General features: G+C 35.3%; 1 protein-coding gene across 1 annotated transcript in view; it reads right to left on the bottom strand.

Moving 5' to 3' along the window:
* Positions 1-16,079, bottom strand: part of LOC145254576 (uncharacterized) — an 18,951-nt gene extending 2,872 nt beyond the window's left edge. Inside the window, exons 1-3 of the mRNA XM_080113184.1 lie at positions 15,393-16,079; positions 8,951-9,865; positions 1,139-2,105 (exon numbers count right to left, since the gene is read on the bottom strand). Coding sequence (XP_079969310.1) covers positions 1,139-2,105; positions 8,951-9,865; positions 15,393-15,480 — 1,970 coding nt within the window. The 5' untranslated portion in view covers positions 15,481-16,079. The remainder of the gene's footprint in view (positions 1-1,138; positions 2,106-8,950; positions 9,866-15,392) is intronic.
* Positions 16,080-19,314: the final 3,235 nt, after the last annotated feature.

Genomic DNA, 19,314 nt, shown 5'->3' with positions numbered 1-19,314 from the left:
ATCAGACCTCTTACTAGAAAAGTGCAGCGAGTACTGGAACCTTAGGGAAGCTTTTTGTTATTAAACTTTCAGAGAAGACCAAGGTTGTTGCCAGCGAGAACGGTTATTGCAATAACGCAAATGAGTGCTTAAAATCTGGGGAAACTTACAGCCAATTAGCAATCGTTAATAATGATTAGAGCTATGACAACAGCGTATTCTTTCCCTTGTTTTGATTCTTAGGTATATATCCATTAATTTCTTATGTTTTTTTTTATGCAGAGTGATGTGATTCTCAGTTGATTAATTGTGACTAACTGTGTCGGATATATAATCGAGAGTAAAAATAATGAAAATAATATGCTGTTGTCATAGCCTTAATAATGACTTGTGTGAAAGCTCCTAGTGAGTAATTATTATTACACGCGTGACCTGTGGAAATTCCACAGCAGCATCTTTTTATGTGTAATATATTGCTGCCAGGCATTCTTTAAACGTTCAGCGTAAATGGAGACTCCACGATATTATTGTAGTCATTTTGATAAACCTGTAAACGTATTTATCTAATTAATCTGGTTAATGTAGTGTCATAATATATCTGGTTATTATGATTTATCTCCAACATTCTTATATGAGTCTGTGACATATTTCCATGGTATGGACGCCCGACACGAACAAACACCCCACGATAACATTATACCATATTTAGACAAAACAGATACTATACTTGACTCTTAGTCAGAAGACCAAAAAGGTATATTTTAGTTTCACGAACGGCCCAAAAGCGATATCATTTTTTTTTATTTGTTTACATTGTGCCTTCGGTGATCGGGAGATCCTATTTATTAAAAGTGGAGAATAGAAGGTGATAACATACTACGAACATTAAATTAGCGAATCTACATACTAATTTAATGTCCGCCGTATCCTCTTTTTAATAAATAGGATCTTTTGATCGAATAATTTATAATCTGGGAACCGTGACACACGTACGTATGTTAAAGCTACTACGGTATTAATATATAGATTGCTACTACTACTACTACTACTACTACTACTACTACTACTACTACTACTACTACTAAGGCCATAGTTAAGCCTTTAAAAGATGTAATGATATAATTTTAAAGATTTAAAAAAAATATCCAGCCATACTTACTTCCCTCCATTTTGGCCATTTCCGTTGTTCCCGTTTCCCCCAGTACTTCCACTCCCATTTCCATGTCCATGGTTTCCACTCCAACTTCCACCATCTTGTCCTCCATTTCCGTTTCCTCCACTCCAGCTACCACCGTGCTGTCCTTCATTTCCGTTTCCGCCACCCCAGCTACCACCACCTTGTCCTCCATTTCCGTTTCCTCCACCCCAGCTACCACCGTGCTGTCCTTCATTTCCGTTTCCTCCACCCCAGCTACCACCGTGCTGTCCTTCATTTCCGTTTCCGCCACCCCAGCTACCACCACTTTGTCCTCCATTTCCGTTTCCTCCACCCCAGCTACCACCGTGCTGTCCTTCATTTCCATTTCCGCCACCCCAGCTACCACCACCTTGTCCTCCATTTCCGTTTCCTCCACCCCAGCTACCACCGTGCTGTCCTTCATTTCCGTTTCCGCCACCCCAGCTACCACCACCTTGTCCTCCATTTCCGTTTCCGCCACCCCAGCTACCACCGTGCTGTCCTTCATTTCCGTTTCCGCCACCCCAGCTACCACCACCTTGTCCTCCATTTCCGTTTCCGCCACCCCAGCTACCACCACCTTGTCCTCCGTGTCCTCCGCTCCAGCTACCACCGCCTTGTTCTCCATTGTTGTTTCCTCCACCCCAGCTACCGCCGTTTTGTCCCCCATTTCCGTTTCCACAGCCGTAACTCCCGCTCCCACAGCCGTGTCCACCACCGCCCCCGGTTTTACCGAGCGCAAAATCTATGGCACTCTGCGGAATCTGAAGGTTGCCACAATCAGTGTTATTCAAATAGTCACAAACTTGGATATTTGGATTGAAGACCGTCCCTGGTGCGCATTCCTGCACGTCGTTCAGATAACCGAGATGACAGTCGTAATAAAAATGGCAATGTTCGTTGTGACGCTGTTTTCGATTCGGATCAAAATTACCGCACAACGGATTGGCTGAAAAAAAAAAATCACACTTATTAGATTTCAGGTTCATTCGCAATACGGAGAAATAAAGAGAAATAAGTTGAGTTCATGAGGTAGAAGACCTTTATAATGTTTATCAACAAACATAGTTTGAGAATTAGGAAAGAAAAGACTGTAATGGGAATATTTAATCTGAAATCACAGACAAAAAGTAGGGATGCTTTTGAGAAGAACCAAATTCTATAAGTTTGAGATGCTGTATGTTTGTCAACATAAAAAAATCAGAAACGAATATATACAGGGTGAGTCCAAATTTATTAAATTTTAATTTAAAGTTCGCCGCCTCTAAAAAGAAACACCTAAAATATAAATATATATGACGATGTAAATAAAAATTGAATAAATTATTATATTTATTCACACATAAAAAAATACAAGTAAGGAATTATTATAAATGTTTAACGCATGGATTTTCCAAGATAGACTATTTTCACCAGAGAATAAACATTAGTAAAAATGTATCACCGATTCGCATAAATTTGAAAAAAAAAGAAAAGACAAAACCCAAACAAACAAAAAAAAAAAAAACAAAAAAAAACGGTTTCGTGAAGTAAAAGGCATTTTTAATCGAATTAAATTAAAAGAGTCAAAGTAAATATTAATTACTTAAATAATCACACTCTGTAAGATCCAAATGGGAGAATCTGGAATTCGAAGTCTGAATGACAGATAAAGTTCCTTTTATATAATAAAAGCTATCTATCTATCTGTCTGTCTATCTATCTATCTATCTATCTATCTATCTATCTATCTATCTATCTATCTATCTCTCGTACTATACAGTCATGACCTGACACTATATATATATATATATATATATATATATATATATATATATATATATATATATATATATATATATACTAGCATTTCAGCCCGGCGTTGCCCGAGTGTGTGGAGGTGTATGCTGAGCAAAAAAAACAAAACAAAAAAAACGGTCAATTATTTTAACTTTGACCCCTATTATGCCCCCTTAACATTTATTGCTTTGGGCTTAAATCAAGTTATTAAGTTAGATCCATGTCCAAGGAACCGATATCTAAAATTTCAAGTGTTTAGACCTCAAATTGTCGGAGGAGTTTGGTAGAGTTCTTAAAGGTCAAATCATTGAACTTTGACTCCTTAACAGCCAAATTTCTGGCCGAACACCGATCACACCGATTTTCCCAAATCTCAGTACCCTGTATATCAAATTTCGAGTCTGTAGACTAAAAATTGACAGAGTTATTGCGTAGGGAAATGTACACAGACAGACAGACACGTTCACTTTTATATATATATATATATATATATATATATATATATATATATATAGATAGATAGATAGATGGATAGACTAATAGATTAAACAAAAATATATACGTATGCATAAATATATATGGAAACAATTTTTGTTTACTGTAAAGATTTTACCCAAATATCATGCAAGTATAAATCATGTATAATATCTGCATGAATATAATTACACGTAATAGTTAACTCTAGATGATCATCCCATAAGAAAACCGAAAAGACTAATAGGGAATTAATTAAAATGAATGTTTAAAAGAATATGCAAATTAGCTAGATCTTTTGCTAGTGAATGCATTTCCACAACCCATATATAAGAAAACTGTATATTCTTTTTAAATAAACAAAAAGGTTGTTTTTTTTTCATATGAATATCAATACACAAAAGAAAAACGAATTTATAGGAGTATAGAAGTGGGTAGTTTGTTTTTTTTATATCCGTTAGAAACGCTGACTGAAATTTTTAGAATAAAATACGCATTGAATACGTTTGAAGACAAAATTGCAACACGAAATTAATAAAATAAACGAGTGTTTATTTTTTCAGAAATATATTTCGGAGTAAAACTCCCTTGTCAATCTTTTGCGTTTTTTTTCTCTTTGTCTTCTCGACATCATAGCGAAAAAAAAAAAGAGAAAAAAAAACCCGCAAAAGATTGACAAGATTAAAGAAGTAGCAGTCGATTTTGACCAAAATTAACACTTTACACAGCCTAACATTACAATTGCATCTCAGGAGTTTTATTACCACACAAGCCGAAAGGCCCCACATATAAAATCAACAGTAGGTTCCTTGATATGGCGAGGACGCGTTCGAAATGAATGTTTCTGTTTAAAGCACAATTGAAGCATGGTACTTTTTTCATTTTAAACTTTGATGCAAGCCATTATATATACAAATAATTTTATAAAAATCAACAGTAGGTTCTCTACAGTGCAATGTAGACTACAATGTATTGTGAAATAAGTCACTGCTAAAGGCATGTGCAGTTTCTTCCAGGTGCATCGCGATGGGTCCCAATTAGAGCAAGCAATCAATCGATTTGATTGAAAAATAGGCTATTTCACCGATTGCAATGTCAATAGAATATGGGAGTGTGAAACATTCGTTGATCATCATTCAATCCCGGGCAACGTAGAGGCACACTTCTAGTATATATATATATCACGAACATTATATATATATATGAATATATATCACGAATATCATATATATATATATATCACAAACATTATATATATATATATCACGACCAATGAATATGTATATCTCACAACAATTATATATATATATCACGAACATTATATATATATATATATATATATATATATATATATATATATATCACGAACATTATATATATATCATGAACATTATATATATATATCACGAACATTATATATATATATATATATATTACGAACATTATATATATATATCACGAACAATATATATATATATATATATATATATATATATCACGAACATTATATATATATATCACGAACAATATATATATATATATCACGCACATTATATATATATATATATATATATAATCACGCACATTATATATATATATATATATATATATATATATATATATATGCTGATGAGGAGGCGATATCCAGGAATACTTAGCTTATTTCTCGATGGTTTTATTTGTAAATATCGATTGAATAAAAGGATATCATTTCCGAAACGATCGTACATATGAATATGATTTTGTTGTTTCCTCCTGTGAAAGCTTGATTGGTAATTTCGCACCACTTATCAAGGCCCGGAGGCCACTCATGGATATGGGTTATTGCGTGTACAGTAATCAATGGGATAATATCGTAGTAATCGTTAGTAATGGACACTTGATAAATTGGATTACTTAAGGGGCGTTTTACAAGGAATTTGTTTATTTTGGACTTGAAGACATCCAAGTTGTAGTCATGTGGGAAACAGGTAGACGGAAGAGAGTTCCACATGCATGCACTTCTAAGAAAGAAGCTTTGTTCATGGAATCTACGTTTTGATTTAGGCACAGATAAAAAATGGGGAAATTATTGATAGTGGTTTCAGCTAGACAGGTGTTTTTCGTGATAGATTGACGAGGGGGGGCAGAGATTAGAGGTCAGACGAGCACTTGCCATGGGAATAATGATAAAACAAAGACAGGATCGCAACGTCTCTTCTGTGAGAGAGAGGTTGCAGGGAAGAGAAAAGGGCATCCTCCACTAAGCTACAAAGTCTATTTTGTACTCTGTTAAGGCAGGATAGGCTGTTTTTAGCAGCTCCTGTCCAGGTGTGGCAGCAGTACTCCATCCTTTGACATACTTGGCTTTTATATAGATAGAGAATTGCATCAGCAATGAGATAGCTACTGGAGTGGTAGAAGGATCCCACCATTTTTCCAGCGACCTTGGCAACAGACTTGATGTACGTGTTCCATTTCAGATCAGGAGTAAAGGTCAAGCCCAGAAGTTTGTTAAAACATGGAGACTCCCCAAGACGAGAGCTATCCATTTAAATTTATCTCAGATGGCTTCAAAGCGTTGATGATATAAAGATAGGAGCTTGGTTTTAGATGCATTAAAAGTAACCAGCCACCTCTTTCCCCATTCTAAGACGTGCTCAAGATCAGAGGAGAGAGAATCAGAGAGAACTTTGTCATTTACAGCCTTTGATGTGTTGCCATATATAGTAGTGTCATCAGCATACATGTCAAAGAATGATCTAAGTATGTGTTTTGGGAGATCATTGATGTAGATCAGGAAGAGAGTTGGACCCAGGATGGACCACTGAGGGACTCCAGCATTAATACTGTGGGCCTCTGATTTCTGACCATCAACCAATACTCTTATGATCCCATCAGAGAGAAATAATCGAATAATTGAGAAAACATTTCCAGTTATACCGTAGCTGGAAATCTTGTGAAGTAGGCCTTTATGCCATACCCTATCCAAGGCATTTGATATGTCAAGAGCAATTGCGCTAAAAAGGAAGTCTATGAGATATAACCGTTAGCACATCTGCTGTAGATCTAGCAGAACGGAAACCATATTGCATGTCACTAAGAAGGTTGTTTCTGCTGAGGTGGTTGACGATTACTTTATTTAATATGGATTCCTGCAATTTACTCATAACATTCAGGAGACTTATTGGTCTGTACTGTACTATCACCTGAATTCTTAAATACAGGGCATACTGATGAGATTTTCTAGGCTGTTGGGAAGCAGTTCTCCTTAAGACAACGCTTAAACAGATGTAAGTATGGAGGCAAGTTCTGGTTGAAGATTTTTCAACACTATAATTGGAATGCTATCAGAGCCTGTTACTTTACTGCAATCAATGTTCTTGATAAGCTTGGCGATATCACACACAGATATTTTTATGTCGCATAGTGTGTTATCTGTTATAGGAGGAAATATGGGGGGGGGGTTGATGGCGTTGGTCGCATAGGGTAGAATTAGCTGCAAAGTTCTTGGCAAATAGTTTGGCTTTGTCTGATGCTGACGGGATAACCTCAGGTCCATTGATGATGATTGGGATAAAACGCACGCTTCTGTTCATGATCCTCTTTGTTATTTGCCAAAACTGGTGGGAACCAAGCCGCTGCTCAGCTACTTTGGATTTAACGGACTGAGCATATAACTCCCTTGCATTTTTCATTACTCTTTTACAGTAGTTGCTGGCAGTCCTGAAATCAGATTTAATCTCAGTACATCTATTACGTTGGTAGCAATGGAAAAAGTGATTTCTGTGCACGATGGCGACAGCACTTTCTGGGGAGAACCATGGTTGGCTGTTGGGCTTTTGTTGGAATTTTTTGGTTGGTATGAATCGGTCTGTACCTACAATTGACCATTCCTTCAGGTCTGATACTATAGAGAACACATTCTTTTTAAACATAGAATGCAAAGGTAGATCAGCTATAAATGTACGGAAGCTATCCCAGTCAGCCAAAGAGTATCGGTATACAGTACGGTGGAGAGGTATGTCTGAAGACTTATTACATTTCATTTTTATCTTTACTGATACAACAGAGTGATCGGAGGTTCCCAGGGGAGATAGAACGGAACATGAACATAGCTCAGGGGAAGTTGTGAGAAAAAGGTCTAGAAGGCTTGAATACTGGCCGTTAGTATCGGGCACACGGGTGGGTTTGTGAACAATCTGAGTGAGCAATGGAGAAATCATGACAGAACCTCCTCTCATCATATGTCTTGTTTGAGTGGGTCAACGATTCCACATTGTGGACATTGAAGTCACCATAGATGTGAATGTTAGCCGTAGGATGAGCAGACAGGATGTGGTCAATTTTCTCAGATATACTCTTAAAGATAGTAACCCCACTGTTGTGGGGGCGATAGAGGGAATTAAAAGCCTTTGACAAAATAACTGGAGGCAACATGAATACTATGTCCAAAATAGCGAGATTCGGCATCAAATAACCCGAAAAGGTTTGCTATGCCGTAAAACAACCAAACCAAACCAAACCAAACCAAACCAAACCAAAGAAAATTTATCAACTTAAACTAAAACAAATATTCAGCAGGGAAAATCAATAGAAAATAAAGAAAAAAGAAAACATTGTCATATTTAACCAAACTTTCCTCGATATATATATATATATATATATATATATATATATATATATATATATATATATATATATATATCAACAAATGATTAATAAAACATGTTAAAAACATCTTGAAAAAGAGTTAAAAACATATTTAATTTTAAAAAGGAGGCACAAGATAAGTGGATAGTCCTTAATCCGCAGAGTTTCGAAGAAATACTCTCCTTCTCATCAGAGAGTAGGAATTAGCAAAATGCGGGATCGGATTTTGCATGTAAAAGTATTTAATGAAACCACAAGTACGTCACAGATCTTACTTGGTTAAAAAAAAGGGTGAGGTAAGGGGAATAGGAGGTAAAAGAAATATATATATATATATATATATATAAATATGTATGTATATATATATGTGTGTGTGTGTGTGTGTGTGTGTGTGTGTGTGTGTGTATGTGAGCTGATTCTTTGACCATATATAGCCAAACATAAAAGTCGGGTAAGAACGAACACCATGCCTAAGTGTGTCCAAGAAATTCTACTTAAACTGCAGATGGGGCTTTTATAGGTACTACCACTCTGATTAAAAGTGGATTTGAAAATAATGGCAACTAAACGATGACTCCATTCTCTCCAAACTTTTAAATTTGTGGATCATCACCGAGTAAATTTATAGTGTATACCTAGCACCCGAAAAAGGGAAGCAGATTCAAATGACGTAAAATAGGAAAAAATCAGGAGAGGAAAAGGATAATTAAATTGATACCCTAGCATGACCCGTATCCTGTCATTGCCCGGGGATGCAATATAAAAGATAGATTTAATTACTAAAAAAATCATCCGTAAAGATGTTAGGCTTTAATGTGGGGGGGGGTTACTGCATGTGGATTTATATTGTAAATATTTTTCATTTCTATTTCAACAAACAGGGTTAATATATTCATTTATTTGACTTACGTCTTGCTCCGTTACAATTTGTGTTTCCGGGATAATCACAGTATTTTCGATGGTCGTTGAAATAGAGTCCATCAGGGCACTTCAGGCGCTGTTGACCGTTGCTCCCTTGACACTCAAAGTAGAAAGCGCAATCAGATGGATCAGCCCGAGCACAACTTTGACCACTTCCTTGGTTTCCACCTCCTTGACCACCATTCCAATTTCCACCTCCTTGGTTTCCGCCTCCTTGACCACCATTCCAATTTCCACCCCCGTGGCCGTAATTTCCCCCTCCTTGTCCATTTCCTTGACCACTCCAATTAGTACCTCCCTTACCATTTCCTTGTCCATCCCAGCTACTACCACTCCCTTGACTACCACTCTGACCTCCACCAGTATGACCACCACTCCAACTACCTCCACCTTGGTTCCCTCCACCTTGACCATAGTGTCCACCACCAGTTTGACCTCCATTCCAGCTACCTCCATCTTGTCTCCCGCCATTTTGACCACCCCCTTTTCCTCCTTTCCAACTACCTCCACTCTGTCCACCACCTTGTCCTCCTCCACTCCAACTACCTCCACCTTTACCTCCATTGTTTCCTCCACCCTGGCCATATTGCCCTCCCCCATTTTGATTACCGCCTTTTCCGCCAGTCCAACCACCCCCGTGACCACTACCCCAGTTACTACTAGTTTGACCACCCCATTGTCCACCATTTCCCCGACTGCCACCTTGACCAAATAATTCGTCGACACCGCTATGTCCATTGCCAATTTGTCCGCTCTTTGATCCACTTTTAGACTGACCAGCGTTTCCTGATCCCCAGCTTGACTTCCACTGACTTGACCAGCTACTGGACCAACTGCTGTTGTGGTTGTTTCCGGTGGTTAGCAAATTTGGCTGCTGTCCCTGTCCCTGTCCATGTCTATTTGCTGGAGAAAAAAATAAACAAAAACAAATTTATCAAAAAAAAAAAAAAAAAGTGAAACTTTGAAATTATTTGAAACCGATTTATTACAGCTCGGCTTAGATTGTTTGAATGCGCTAAAAAGTGAATTGGCAAAGCCGTTAAATTAAAAAAAAATGATGAATTCACATTATTGCATCCTGAACATACTAATATACACATGCATATAAACTTACCTAATTTTACACACACACACACCTACACACACACACACACACACACACACACACACACACACACACACACACACACACACACACACACACACACACACACACACACACACACACACACACACATATATATATATTTATTTACCAGTGGTGAAAAAACCGGACTAGAGTGCTCAATGTGTAGTCAGAGCAGTATATAGGAAATTTATTACTGTGAGTCCAGAATGAGTTTACACATTGTTTCAGCTAGAGGAAAATCCTCAAAGAGAGGAAAAAATCCAACTAGCATCGTCAGAATTCATAGATGGACTGAGTCCATCTATGAATTCTGACGATGCTAGTTGGATTTTTTCTGGACTCACAGTAATAAATTTCCTATATATATATATATATATATATATATATATATATATATATATATATATATATATATATATAGCTAGATATCCACACACACTTTATATTAGTATTTGAGAAATCAATCAAATAAATAATTGGGGACGAAAAATAATTATTAAAATAAAAAAAAACATATAATGTCGCGATTACTAAATTCGAAGACTATCGAAATATAAAAATTAAAAAAAAGAAGAAAATATAAGAGTGGGGTAGAGGTAGTTACAACTGCTTGTTTTCTTAAAATAGAGATTATGAATATATTCATATATGTATAAATAGTGTATTTTGCCGTCTGTAGACCAGCCGTTTTGGAATATTTTTTTAATAATATAATATTTAGAATTGTCCAAATGGTTATGGGGATGTTATAAATAGTTTAGGTGTGAACATAACTGTTGAATTCGAACCATTCCGTTATTCTCTTAAACCATCATTATCTTCTGCAGCACGCACATGATTTAACTAGAAATCAGGCGAGATTGTTATTTATTTCATAAAGTATAATGTATGGAGTACTAGTAGTTGTAAAATTATTTAATGATCGTCGCAATGGAGTAACGTATGCCTATAGATTTAATTATGTGTTTCCTGAGTTTCGTGGGAGGACTTAATTGCAGGAGAGTAAAAGTGTTTACGACCTTCTTTTCAGATTACATATTTGCGAGAGTAAATCTATGAATTTAATCACGTGTTGTTCGTGAATTTCTTGTGAGGATTAAATTGCAGAATAGTAGAAGTGTTTGCCACCTTCTTTTTAGATTATGTATTTGAGAGACTAAGTCTAGTCAGAATAAATGTAATAATTGGTAACCAAGAATGAAAAAGGTACGTTTTGTTTTAGGAACACTCTTTAATAGTTGCTGTAACTGGTGAGTAGGTCTACGACACGTGTTGCTTTCTTAGATTCTCACACCGTCAATATCTGCAACAGAAATTTGAAACTTTTAGGTCATAAACGTTAAGTCATCATAACAATGACATGCATGGAAAATGTACAACTCATTAGAAACAAAAATATGTTCCTCGTGAAATAGTTTGAAAGATTTTTTTCATTAGAATAAAAAAAGGATTTAGTAAGAAAAGTATACAGATTTTTTGTCCATTAATCTTGTTAAAAACTATGCATACTTTGCGTCAATGTTGAATAGTTTTTCAAATTGATTGGTACTTGATAATATATTTTGCATAAAAATATCAATTAATAAAATATCTTTTGAATTAAATTTTGATCTTAATAGATCGTCACACTGCCTTGCTATAAAATTTATTTGAAAACATCTCGATACTGTCTCTGTAATATTGTAATAATTTATGGTTCGCCATTTTACAAAATGCATGCCAATAGGAACTACACGCTGATAGCCGTGATTTTTGTAACCAAACAACAACTTGTTAAATCAACAAAGTTTCATTTACATTACAATGATAGTAGGACAAGTGATAGAGAGAGAGAAAGAGAGAGAGAGTTCTAATCAGTATGTGGCTGGTGTATGGTTGTCGATGCGGCGATGGCAGAAGTGTGTCAGATGGCTTTTCTCTCGCTTTATCTCTCTCTCTGGCCGACGACCTTTGTTTATGACTTATATTGAGAGCACCCACATTCCTTGATCGGAATCTAATTGTTCACTTATTTTTACATTCGATTTGAAATTTCGATTGTTTTATTCATTTGTTCTTTTAGCAATTCAAATCCAGTTAAAATATTTTCTCTCATTGTTTCATGACCTTGGTTCTTCGATTAGAATGTAGGGTTGACGTCATCGCCAACAATCAGATTTAGCATCTAGTTTTGCCCGGATCCGATATTTTCCGGCGTATCTCCGCCTACACATTAAATGGTGTAGCAAACAATTTTTAATCATTTTCATGCACAGTCAGCAAAACTTAATAAAAATTTCTTTTCGCAAATCCTAGATTGCATTCACAAATAGGTCTGAATTTTGTGGTTCCTTGCCTGGAATGATGGGAAATGAGTATGATTTTTATTTATAAGTTGATGTTCCCACAACACAAGTTTTTATTTCAAAGACAACAACATGATTATACATAAGCTACATTTAAATGATTATTTATAAGCTGAGTTTTACATTGGAGTAATAAATTTAACGAATTCAAATGAGGCATTATCTATATATTAATACTTATTATAGATTAATATATATTACAAAAGTCTGAATAATCTATATATTAATACGATAGCGTGTGTGTTATCTTGTGTGTCACGCTTACATCTTTTTTCTTCTTCTGGGTGACTGTCGATTAATTGTTATGGACTTCCATTTTTTATAATAAATAATTTTACCAAGAATTCTTCATAAGTTTCGGTTTCGGTTATAGCTGAAGAGAATTCAAGTTTTTTTTTTCTTGATAAGTTTTTGTTTTCCATTCAAGCTTATGCACCCAAGTCATATGTTTTTTTTTATTTGTGAAATCACAAATTTAATATATAAGAATCGATAGAAAATTGACTATAATAATATATACGAAATCTGCATGAATTAAAATATCATATTTTAGCGTACTTAACAACCGGGCTCTGCCAAGCGTTCCTGCTAACTTGTCTGAATATAAATGTTTAAGAATAATTGGTAGTAAATTAAAGTAATAAGAAACTTAATTTGAAATGAATTTATATGTGGAAATGCCTTATTTGCTCAATACGTAAACGAACGGGTAATCTATTTCTTAAATTGTATGGATGCCAATAAGAACCTCAAGAATTGCGTTCCAGTCTTGGTCAGTTTATATGGAAGAATAGTTTGCGAGTAATTTTAATAGTCTGGTTATGGCAGTTTCGGACATCCGATTGTGTAATGCAATATTGCGATCGGTAAGACGAGAAAGAAAAAAATGTCAAAAATTAAAAAGAAATTAATAAAAAAATTAAATTATCTATAATATAAATCTCATCTGTCTGTTTAAATGTATGTATGTATGTATGTATGTATGTATGTATGCCTAAAACTTTCGACAGAGACGACGGATTTTCACGGGATCGGTATCGTTTTGAAGCTCGAACCTTCGGACGACAAATACCGAAAAAATTGGCTAAAACATTAATTCCTCCACCCTCAATTGGCCACATTCTACAGGGAAGGGTACCTTTTTTCGCCGATATTTTCGAAAGTCATCCCCTTTTTTCGATTGACTAGCCTTAATTTAAACCTTCACCATTTCCGGTTTGGCGATGGACGTAACAGCAAAGACGTCAGGTTTTTTTCACGTTCTTTTCCTCCTTCCCGGTACGGGTTCGAGCTTGCTTGCCTACTACCACTTGTTTTTTTGCTCAACACACACCTCCTAACACCCGGGCAACGCCGGACACCCAGGCTAGTAAAATATAAATCAATCCGGAAATATTAAGTACTAAAAAGTAAGTTTGTTTAGGAAACAAAACAGAAAATGAAGATAAGCAGTTTTAGGATGTGTAAGAGGAGAAAAAGAAAAAAAAAATAAGAAAGTTTAAATGTAAACCAACTCCAGTTGTTAGAAGATAGTTCATTGGTAAATAGGTGTACTTCGAAATGCCATAGCATAAATAGGTTTTTCCTTTATTCCTCTTTCTTGGTTTGATAGTGTTATACAGTTCTGTATGTAACTTCACACTATTTCTTCTCAATTTAAAATTCCACCTCCACGTTGTTACATGTCGGCCATCTTGGATATATATATATATATATATATATATATATATATATATATATATATATATATATGGCGATTAAGCTACACTGATTATTCTGCGTTTCATCCACTATAGGATTCGTCAGGCTTATGCGCGAATTCTGTGGTTGCTTCTTGTTTTTATATATGTTGAGGATTTATAGTTAGCCAATCAGCTTTCTAGTATCCACCGCGCCCCTTCCTATCAGCTAATGGGCATGCATTTTATCGAACAAAGGATCTGTTTTATAACTAGGTTAGTGGTTTAAGGTAGATCTTTTCCTTCCTTTTTTATTTTTTTTTTTTATCTATAAATCCTCAACATATATAAAAACAAGAAGCAACCACAGAATTCGCGCATAAGCCTGACGAATCCTATAGTGGATGAAACGCAGAATATTCAGTGTAGCTTAATCACCATATATATTTTATAAATTACTAACTAGCTCTACCTACGTATTGAGCACTTTTGAAGTAAATACTTAAAGTTTACGCATAAATCTATACTTTCGTATATTAAATTTATGTGAGTAAATGAAGTAGTAATATATATATATATATATATATATATATATATATATATATATATATATATATATCCAAGATGGCCGACCTGTAACAACGTGGGGATGGAATTTTTTTTCCCCAAACGAACTTTTTGTTGGTAACATTGGATGGAAATCGCATCTGACGAGTTGATGAGAAAGAAAATTTTTATGAAAACGTAAAACATAAAATTGTCATCCCATTAACGAAATGGCTTTAATGAAGAGATCCAAAATGAAATACACACGAGTTATATAAAAGAAAAAAATGTAATCTTTGAATTTAAACAAAAATTTGTAATATATATATATATATATATATATATATATATATATATATATATATATATATATATATATGATTATTTTTTGTAATTTTTTTGTGTGCTGACATAGCCATATTATAGGTTATTATGTTTTTGCTAGGTTTATTATAATTATTGTAGTTTTTAAGTAGTAATTATTGTAGTTTATACATATAATGTATATATAGTATTATATAACACACATACACCCGCACATACACACACACACGCACATACACACACACACACGCACATACACGCACATACACACACACGCACATACACACATATACACACACACGCACATACACACACATACACACGCACATTCACACACATACACATACATACACACATATATATATATACATATATATATATAATGAATGATGTTTAACTATACTTACACTTTTGTTTTGAAATCTTCTGTGCGCTTGAACATTGTAACAAGCATATTATCACCGTCAGGCAAACAAGATGGCGTGTCCCCGGCATTTGGAAATCTGGAAAAGATACGGGATACAATCTCGACAGATAAATAGACCGATTGAAAACTTCATGAGAATACAATCTACTAACCTTAATCTAAAGTAAAGATTTTTGCTCGTCTGTTTTTTATTTTTTTTTATTTTTGTCATTTTCCAGCATAAAATCCCAGAAACCAAGGGCCCCTTTCCGGAGACTAACACGTGATCTCTATATGCGATACATAGATATCTAAGCATTCAACTATATTTACCGTTTCACTCGGAAACGTTGTATTAGTAAAAACGTGAAGCACATTAATTTCCCCTTTTCCAAGTGACCATTTATAGTATACCTTCTTTTTATTTATTTATTTTTTAACTCACCTTGACCCAAACAAGGCATGTTGCCACTTGACTTAAGTGGTTACTAATTGGGACCATGACTATGATGTGTGTTTACCTGACATTTGAATTTATGCATGTCAGTACAGTTAGGGAAGCAGGTAGCAGGAAGGGAATTCCAAAGTCTGGCTGTTTTAGACAAGCAACTATTAGAATAGAAAGCTTTCTGGCATTAAGGGACCTCAACAGTGAATGCGTGGGGGTTTGTTGCTAAGCGGGTTTTGTCAGGGATATGTACGTTGAGGGGGCACAAGTGCAACGAGTTCATCAGAGCACATTCCATTAAAATACTTGTAAAACAGGCACAGGGACAAACATTGCAGCTATGGAACAGGGGTTGGATCCTAGTTGACAAAGTGGGACCTTTTAGATTGGAGACCCTTTTTTATTTTATCTAAGAGGGAAAGATTAGTGATAGATGCACCAACCCAAATGTGGCAACAATCCTCCGTGCATGGGCGAATGGTGGCTTTATAAAGGTACAGGATACTCTCAGGTGTGAGTAGTTTTCTAGCACAATAGAGGGAGCCTATTTTCCGTCCAACATCCTTCGCAATGTCCTCAATGTATTTCTTCCAGCTCAGATTGCCTGTGAATATTAAACCGATGAGTTTGAAGGAAGAATTCTCAGGTAGGGAGTTATTTGTCACGTTTATAGGCGGTTGGAGAGGCATCCTGTAATTGTTAAAGGAGAGCAACCTAGTCTTACTAGCATTAAAGGTTACCATCCATTTGCGGCCCCATTCCACTGCGGTCTGGAGGTCATTTTCTAAGGATTCAGTCATTGTCTTAAATTTGTGTAAATCAGCTCTTCCCTCATGCATGTTATAGAGCATTGTGTCACCAGCAAATATACGCATTTTAAACACAATATTATCAGGGAGGCCATTGATGAATATTAGGAATAATAGTGGTCCAAGGATCGACCCCTGAGGCACATTGTATGTAATGCTTGTATGAACGTCTATCAATGAAAACCTGGATGGTCCTATTGTCTAAGGAAGATCTAATTTTTATTAATTAGTATTCGTCCAGTTATACCGTATGATTTAGTTTTAATTAGAAGCCTTTCATGACAGACTTTGTCAAAAGCCTTGAATATACCCTTGACGTTATCCGCTTTATCTAGTTCATTGTATATGCGTTCAGAGATAACTGTTAAAATATCTGCAGTAGAACGACATTTCCTATATCCGTACTGTTTGTCAGAAAGATTAGCTTTTGCAAGGTGGTGGCCCAGCATTCCAACGATTATAGCGAAGAGGAGGAGGGGAGTGATGGGGCGATAATTGAGAGGGTCAGCCCTTTCACCAGAATTCTTGCACACTGGCACAACAAAGTCCATCTTCCAGCTATTAGGGAAGCAAGATTCGGCTAGGCATTTGTCCTAGAGTTTGGAAAGTACGGGCGGCTAGCTCAGCTGAGCATTTTAAAATTACTATAGCAGGAATGAAATCAGGCCCACACGCCTTGGAGGTGTCTAAGTTTTTTACGATATCGCGGACATGAGAAGGGGTGATTTTCAGATCATCAATTTTCGCTTCAGTTCGGGTTAGGGTAACTTGGGAGGGTGTTGTTTGTTGGCTCTAAGGTAGAGTTGGAGGCGAATCGTCGGGCAAGTAGTTCCGACTTCTCGGTTGCCGTGCATGGAATCTTCTGGTTGTTGGATATTTGTGGAATTACTTATTGCCCTTTATTTAAAACACAAATCACGAGTTCATATCTTCTGCGATTCTATGCCTTCTTGTTTCTTGGGCTTATCGAATTTTTGGACAAGAATTCATCTGGTCTAGTGAAGTATCCAGCTAGCTGTTGTTATTATAGGTAACACCAACTGGAAAAAAGTTCACGATTCATTGCATAAACCAGTGTGGTGTAGTCATACCGAGGGTATCTTATTATGAGCTTTGAATATTAAGTTATTTGAATTTTTGGGTTACCTCTAAGGAGAAATATCCTTATGCCAGGTAGTTCTGTTAAAGCTTTGTATAGATTGAACAAAACACCCAGGGACAATGTCCTATGATACGTTCAAATTCTATCCTGTATTGGTATATGTATGTGTGTGTATAATGGTTGTATTATTATAGTTTACTGTATGTGTGTATAATGGTTGTATTGTTATAGTTTACTAAATGTAGCTTAATGAACGTGAGATTTTCACACCGGGTCCATCAGCTAGTGTGTTTATATCTCTCACTTTCTCAGTCTCTCTCTCTCTCTCTCTCTCTCTCTCTCTCTCTCTATATATATATATATATATATATATTTACTGTGTTTGGGGAAAGAATTCCAACAAAGTGCTCGATTACAAAGAAAAACTTTTTCAATATAAGAGCTTAATATTTATTTATTTAATTGTACAGAAGTTCAGAAAAACATTGGTACCGTGGTATATATATATATATATATATATATATATATATATATATATATATATATATATATATATATAATTATGTTTATTTTAGAAATGCTGTTGATTTCAATATATACCGTTTTTATCTAATGTGTTAAAACTATTACGGAAAAAAAAGCGGAATAACCAATTAAAAAGAATGAAGCTCAATGCGTCTGATTTATAGTAGCAGAACATATATATGTTGCTAAAACTCAAAGACTTACTGTTTTTTTCATAAACTTCTTTTATCCAATCGTGAATTTTCCCATTACAGCTGTTTCGTTAACAGGTGGCCAAGTCCGTGATCTTACGTTTTCTTCTAGATTTTCCAACATATCAACTCATCGGATACGATTCTTCCGCTGTTATTTCAAAGAATTGGTTGTACATCATAAAACCCGGTACATTTTTTTTTTTTAGGAAAAAAACTCCATGTTGGCATTATTGATTATTGCAACATTAAGATTTTTTTTAAAATTCAATTTATAACATTATATAATCAAATCTTAATGCTGCAATATTTTAAGTTATTTTTGTGATTAAAGGGTCAAAGTTCAACGATTTGACCTTTGAGAACTCTACCAAACTCCTCCGACAATTTTGGGTCTAAACACTTGAAATTTTAGATATAAGTTCCTTGGACATGGATAGAACTTAATAACTTAATTAGGGTGCAAAATAATAAATGTTTAGGGGTCATAATAGGGGTAAAAGTTAAAAAAATTGACCGCTTTTTTTTGCTCAACATGCACCTCCAAATACCCGGGCAACGCCGGGCACCCATGCTAGTTTATTATATTTTTTACTAGAATATCTTATCCTTTCCTTTCCCAGTTTTAACAACTAGTCCTTTACTTTTCCATGTTTAAGCTTAACCATATTTCTTTTTCATGCTCGCATTTTTCTATATAAGCCCGAAGAATCATAGAGTGGATGAAACGCGGAATATTCAGTGTAACTTAATCGCCATATATATTTTATAACTTACTACCTAGCTCTACCTACCTATTGAGCACTTTTGAAGTAAATACTTAATGTTTACGCATACATTTATATTTT

The sequence above is a fragment of the Euprymna scolopes genome, chromosome 30 (genome assembly GCF_053919585.1).
Source record: "Euprymna scolopes isolate OS-2025 chromosome 30, ASM5391958v1, whole genome shotgun sequence".
In the NCBI taxonomy this organism is placed as follows: domain Eukaryota; kingdom Metazoa; phylum Mollusca; class Cephalopoda; order Sepiida; family Sepiolidae; genus Euprymna; species Euprymna scolopes.
This window is presented reverse-complemented; position numbering and strand designations above follow the sequence as displayed.